General features: G+C 43.4%; 1 protein-coding gene and 1 long non-coding RNA gene across 2 annotated transcripts; both read left to right on the forward strand.

Annotated features, from left to right (window-relative positions):
* The first annotated feature begins 2,530 nt into the window (after positions 1–2,530).
* Positions 2,531–6,288, forward strand: LOC116822452 (ubiquitin carboxyl-terminal hydrolase 40-like). Its single transcript, XM_075069855.1, has 4 exons — positions 2,531–2,781; positions 3,818–4,036; positions 5,188–5,286; positions 6,200–6,288. The coding sequence occupies exons 2-4, from the start codon at positions 3,838–3,840 to the stop codon at positions 6,286–6,288; spliced, it is 387 nt and encodes a 128-aa protein (XP_074925956.1). The 5' UTR covers positions 2,531–2,781; positions 3,818–3,837.
* LOC142047374 (uncharacterized) lies at positions 4,044–4,999 on the forward strand. Its single transcript, XR_012656608.1, has 2 exons — positions 4,044–4,542; positions 4,715–4,999. It is a non-coding gene; the product is annotated as an uncharacterized LOC142047374 (long non-coding RNA).
* Positions 6,289–6,294: the final 6 nt, after the last annotated feature.

Genomic DNA, 6,294 nt, shown 5'->3' on the forward strand with positions numbered 1-6,294 from the left:
TCAGGTACAGTTCTGCTGCCCTCGGTTCACACAACAAAGATAATAACCTTTGGGGTCCAACTTCAGCCACAAGTGATCATTTGGGCAAGCAATCCTATCATGCTGAGCACCTAGGTAGTCAGGGGAGGTGTGTCCATGCAAATGAGATCAGCTCCTGAAGTCTTTTCCACAGCTCACCACTAGATGTCAGAGGAGAGCTCATTCAGACTCTGCTTATATCAGGAATCTGTGGGTTTCACTTGACCCTGAGATGTTTGGTCATTTCTTCCTCTTGGGCAGTGCTGAGTAGAGGAGTCCAGGGATAACAGTTCCTGCAACACAATAGGAGAGTTGGAACAGCTTTGGGAACTGGCAGATTTTCAGCAGGCAAAGGAGTCCACTGACTGGGCCTGGAGGGGCTTGGAGCAGCCTCTGAGCTGCTGCTATTTTAAGAATAGGGTAGGACACACAGGGGCCAAGGGGTGAGTGGAGGAGCCGGGAGGCCCAGGCCCCCTGTGCTAGCAGGAGAGGAACAAATAGGTAGGGGCAGCATGGGTGATAGGAAGAGTAAGCATTATTTTAAGGGAAGGAGAATTGTTTTGCTGTGCCGTATTGCTTAAGGGGTTGGGTCTAATAATGGAAGCAGCACTGCTTGAGGGAGGTGTTTTGATGTTGGGAGGAGAGAGCAGACAATCTTTTTTGCCTCAGTTGATCATAGTAAAAAATAACACAGGCTCACCAAACTTCCTATTTAGGTATAGCTCATTGAGATCTCATGTATTGCTGCAGTTGGAAGATTTTTTTTAAAAGGTTAATAGTAATTTTTGCTGTTATCCTTCCTAACTGAAATTTGCCCTTCAGGGGAGGTTGATAAATAATGTTTTTCTAAAGAGACTTCCATTTGGCTGTTTTGTCCTATTGTTCCCAATCAAATGAGGTTGCAAGTGTCCTTAAGTAAGCCCTCTTTGAGAATGGGCACTGCCTCCCATTGTTCCTAAGAGGAGTGATGACATCCAAGCTCTCCTCAGGAAAGATAGTGGCTTCTGACAGCAGAAAGTGACACATTCCACAGGCTTGCTTTTTTAAATTATCTGCCATTAAGTTGTGCAGTGCTCCATTAATGATCTTCAATTTATTTCACTCCCTCAACAGTAAATTAGTCTCTGGGAAGGATGAGATAATTTTAGATAGGTTTTCCCTAATCCTGATCCAATGCAGTATAGCAGGGGTAGACAACCTATGGCACGTGTGCCGAAGGCAGCACGTGAACTCATTTTCAGTGGCACTCACACTGCCCAGGTCCTGGCCACTAGTCTAGGGGGCTCTGCATTTTAATTTAATTTTAAATGAAGTTTCTTAAACATTTTAAAAACCTTATTTACTTTACATGCAACAATAGTTTAGATATATATTATAGACTTATAGAAAGAGACCTTCTAAAGATGTTAAAATGTATTAGTGGCACGCAAAACCTTAAATTAGAGTGATTAAATGAAGACTCGGCACAGCACTTCTGAAAGGTTGCCGACTCCTGCAATATAGTTTTAAAGAGGCCACTGGACCATTTTCAAGACAGGCTCAGAGTTTCTGCCACAGATGCTTGAAGGCTTGCAGGAATAACATCCCAATCCACACTCAAAAAGGTATGAAAATGACAGAGGGAGAGCCCCATTTTGGTTCAACCGAAGTATTTTTCATGCACTGTGGATTGTTTTGGAATAGCCTTTGCTAGTAAGTCGAAGATTCTACACTGCAAACTCCTTCAGCATTATAACCTCTTTGGAGCAGGGACCATCTTTATTCCTGCATTTTGTACAGCACAGAGCACATTGTACAACACAGAGCACATTATTGCCAACCCCATGCACTGAAAAACTGTGAGATAGGTGTCCCAAAATCATGAGATTGGATTAAAAAACATTATTTAAAAATAAACAAACATTGTGTCATTTTATTTGCCTTCTCGCTTTCAAGCTGTGCCTCCAACCTCAAGTGCTAGAAAACTCTCCCACTGCCTTTTTTTGGAGAGGTGGGGGGAGCGTGGAGGGGCTGGCAGGGGGAGATGAGATTCCACTGCAACCTCCCAACTCCAGGAACTGAGTTGTTAAGGAAATCAATAAATATCACAAGACTCAGGATAACACTGCAGGATTTGGCGACAGGTGTGTTTGATACATACTAGTTTCAACGGCTGGGGGAGACACAGACCTGGGGCCTATGAGAATTTATTTAGGGAATGATGATAAGGGTTTGGTGTGGGGGGACAGCCTGTGCCTGCCTTCGCCTGTGATGAGAAGGGATGGGTGGCATTTTAGGAGTCTTTGTACCACATTTTTGGAATTTTTTCCTCATGAGGTTAATTCTCAGAGAGAAGCCAGCTTTCCCTAGAGAGACTACATCTCCCAGGAGAGAATGCGGTAACTGTTCCCAGGCAACTACACCTCCCAGAGGGCCTTGCGGCACCCACTCCTAGTTAACTACACCTCCCAGAGGGCCTTGCGCGCGACGCTTCCGGTCATATGCCGCTACCGAGGGTGCTGCGGGGCCACCGACAGTTTCCCTAGCGGACGCCGAGGGTTGGTTGGTGGCCGCGGACTCCGGCCGACGCGTGGCCTGGTGACTTGTGGGAGTTGTAGTCCGGGCTGCGGGAGGCGGCGGTGCGGGCGCCCAGGGAAAGACTCCAACTCCCATCGGGCCCCTCGGGCACCGGCTGACAAGGGAGCCAAAACAACCATGGCGGCGGCGAGCTGGCGGCGGTGCTGGTGTCAGCGCAAGCGTGGCTCCACATCCCGGCAGTGAGCGGTGAGCGGGGTTGGGGACTCCCGCCTCGGAGCCCCCTGCCGCGGGCGGGCGGGCGGGCGGGCGGGGAGGGGGGGGCCCCCCACGCTGGGGAAGCGGCAGCTCGGGGGGGAGGGGCTGGTACGCACCCCGTCACGTCGCGGGGGAGGCCTGTGGTGCGCCTTCCCTTGCGCGGCCCGGGGACCAGACCCCTCTCCGCGGGGACTTTGCGTCCTGCCTGCCCGGCGCGGCGCGGGGATTGTGTCGTGGCTGGGCTGCGGCGGGGGATTTCAGGCCTCCCTCCCCTACGGCCCTGCAACTGTGAATGAACACGTCGCCCCGCAAAAACCGGGGAAAGTGCTTGTTAAAACCCGTGATTCTGTGCAGCCGTAAGCACAAAAGAGATAAAAATGGGGGAGGGGACTTTAAATGATGATCTCTGTCGGAACTGTAACAAAAATAAAAAATCATATTCTGCCAAGCCCGATTACATTGTCTTGGCGCTGTCTGAACACACACTTTCAAGCACCACACACGGCTGCTATTCTGAAACTTGGTTTTAACTGATACCGTTTGTTATTTGGTTACAAGTCTGCGCATGGATCCTCTTGTTTTGGAAGACGTGCCCTGTTTTTACCAAAATCAAAATAGGGTGTTTTTTATTCCACAATAAGTGTCCATGTACAGACTTGAAACTAAACTGCAACAGCATAAATAAAAGCTGATATCTTGGTGCAAGTTTGTGTATAGACAAGGTTTTGGTCGCTAAGATTGGAATAAAATTACAAAAGGTCCAGGAACCGAAATCTGTGGACATTAAAAAGTACAAAAACAATAAAAACTTTAAGATTATCTTGATTTATGGCTAAAAGTTGATATTTGTGATTTACAATAGATGACTAGATAGAATGGAGTCTTTAGTGATTTTGTTGGTGACATAGTTAGGCCCAGGCTAAGAACTTGGGAAATACTAAGCTCCAGATTAAATTAGCATGTACTGCATAATCAGTTAATGTTGTAGATTTTGTGCTAAATGGTGATTTATGTTGGATCTCTGAAGGACTATACTGTGGCTTCACAATGTTTGGAGACTTATTTGAAGAGAACTTTTCCTTTGTGTCAAATAATCAATGTGGAAAAGGGAAGAAATCAAAGTCCAAAGATACCGAGCCTCCCGCTCCAAGGGAGTTCACCAAATTAAGTGGTATCAAAAATCAGGGTGGGACCTGCTACCTCAATTCCCTTCTCCAGACTTTGCATTTCACGCCAGAATTTAGAGGTACTGTATCTTAAAATATGACTTTCTAAAGTAACTTTTAAATTAACCATGTTTATTACAGTAGTGCCTATGGGCCAACCAAGAGTGAGGCCCCATTGTGCCAGCCATTGTACAAACACAGAGAAGACAGGAGTACAAGTACTCCTGTTCTTTTTGCGGATACAGACTAACACGGCTGCTACTCTGAAACCAGAGAAGAAGGCAGTCCTTCCTGCCAAAGAGCTGTCAAGCTAAATAGACCGGACAGACTAAGGGTGGAGGGAGGAGTAGAACGCACTAGCAGAGTGAAAGATGTGATGGCAACAAACACTGTGTTCCATGTTTTCCCCCCTTTTTGGGGTGGGGTGGGGTTCATTTAAGAAGGGATATGCTGAATAAAAGAGAAGGGAAGGGCAGGAAAGAAGAGGGGCAGATATGGAGTAAAGCTGAGGTGGAGAGACTGTGGAGGGAGGGTAGGATTGGGAGTAAATAACCAATCAGAACAGAGAGAAAGTCCAGTCAAAACCGTAGAAAGCTCTCTGAATGTCCAAAAGAGCAGAAGTCCCTGCTTTTGCCTCTACCAGCAACATGTCATATTAACAATATTTTACTAGAAATTCTGCATTGACAGTTGTCAGTTATTTATAAAACATTACTAATGGAAAGCCAATTTCAAAAGCACTGTTCACTCTAGATAAGCTGTAGCAGGCAAGATGAAAACAAAGAGCAGGTGGTCCATAAAGTTATTCTCTCTCACTTCTGCAAAAAGACATATATCACGTCTAGCTATTTAATGTATAATTCACATCATAGAGACACAAATGTGCTTATAACTTCTTATTTAAAATAGGATGCAGTTTCACTTTGACCATTGCCTCTTATTCTCTTTTCACATAACCATTAACTTATGAAGAAGCAATGCTTCAGGACATCTAACCATTTGTATGTTTCTTAATATTGGTATTTAATTTAGATGGGGGGAAATAAATCGGTACAAAAAAAGTGAAAATGTCTTTCAGGAATAAACTTTTTAAGATACTTAAGGACTTCCTGGTATGTTTTTGATTGCTAGCAGGACAGCATGATAACTTTTCATACAAATAAACTAAAATACGATGCATATGAATGTAAAGCTTCTTTATTTTAAAGTCATGTTTCGTTTTCCATTACAGAAGCACTGTTTTCCCTAGGCCCTGAAGAACTTGGTTCTCTGGAAGATATCAATAAACCAGATGTAAAGGTGTTAAAATCTACTCTTATTATCCTCTGCTGTAGGTTGATTCAGAAAAATGAGGGTTTGGATCAAGAGGGAACACAATTTTTGACCACACTGGGAAATATAATTTATGTGAAGGCAAGAGTTTGGTTTGTCAATGCGTTCTGTTTTGTGCACTGGTGAAAGCCGGTGCACCAGTTATTTTGCAGTAATATTATAGATCTTGATCCTACTCCCATAGAATCCAGTAGCAAAAGTCCTTCTGACTTCAGTTGGAGCAAGAGCAGGCCCAAAACTTCTACAATACGGTTCCATATTTTCTTTTTTACTAAATAAGGCTCCAATGTGACTTCTTGTTTGTGGGACTGCGGCATCTTTCTGGAGCTTTGCAGATGTAGTGGTCTACCTACGCACAAGACATTACAGGATGGTGCCTAATTTTTATTTTTAAAATGCTTACTAGCTTTGGAACACAGATTTTGTTTCTGTATTCTCTGTTTAAAGTGATAGAAGCAAGTTGTTGGTGAAGTGAGTGTTTTTGTAAATCAAAGCTACAATAGGTAGCTGTCCTAGCTATGATTTAATTAAATCTCCTAAGGCCATGTTCTTTTGTTTTTTTTGAGGTACTAAAATGTGCAAAATACAAAAGAAAATTAATGTTTATATTATGATAGATTAAATGTAAGTTAATTATTTTTCTTTCTGTATATTAGTTTACCACCATTGAAATAATGAATTTAAATTTCTCAGAGATACTTAAGGATGAACAATTATATAGATTTTGGAAAGATGTGTCCATGTTTATGGAATTGTTAAGTAGGCCAAGTTATAATTAGAACATAAGTGCTCCTGGGTTAATAGTGGCTTATTCTCATTTCTGTGCTAAATCCTAATTCATTTTATTTAAAGTACTGGTTTTGAAGTTGCTTCCTGAACCCCTTTTTTTTTTTTTTTTTTTGAACATTTAGGTTCGAATAATTCCATTACAGTTACAACGATTATTTGCTCAACTTTTGCTCTTAGATCAGCAGGCTGCATCTACAACAGACCTCACTGAGAGTTT

This window comes from Chelonoidis abingdonii, chromosome 10 (assembly GCF_003597395.2).
Source record: "Chelonoidis abingdonii isolate Lonesome George chromosome 10, CheloAbing_2.0, whole genome shotgun sequence".
NCBI classification, from domain to species: Eukaryota; Metazoa; Chordata; order Testudines; family Testudinidae; genus Chelonoidis; species Chelonoidis abingdonii.

Excerpts from the sequence above, each read along its gene's own strand:
- LOC116822452 (XM_075069855.1), top strand. The coding sequence starts at position 3,838 with ATGTTTGGAGACTTATTTGAAGAGAACTTTTCCTTTGTGTCAAATAAT. Across the intron at positions 4,037-5,187 it reads TTTCACGCCAGAATTTAGAG|AAGCACTGTTTTCCCTAGGC; the intron begins GTACTGTATCTT and ends TTTCCATTACAG. Across the intron at positions 5,287-6,199 it reads TACTCTTATTATCCTCTGCT|GTTCGAATAATTCCATTACA; the intron begins GTAGGTTGATTC and ends TTGAACATTTAG.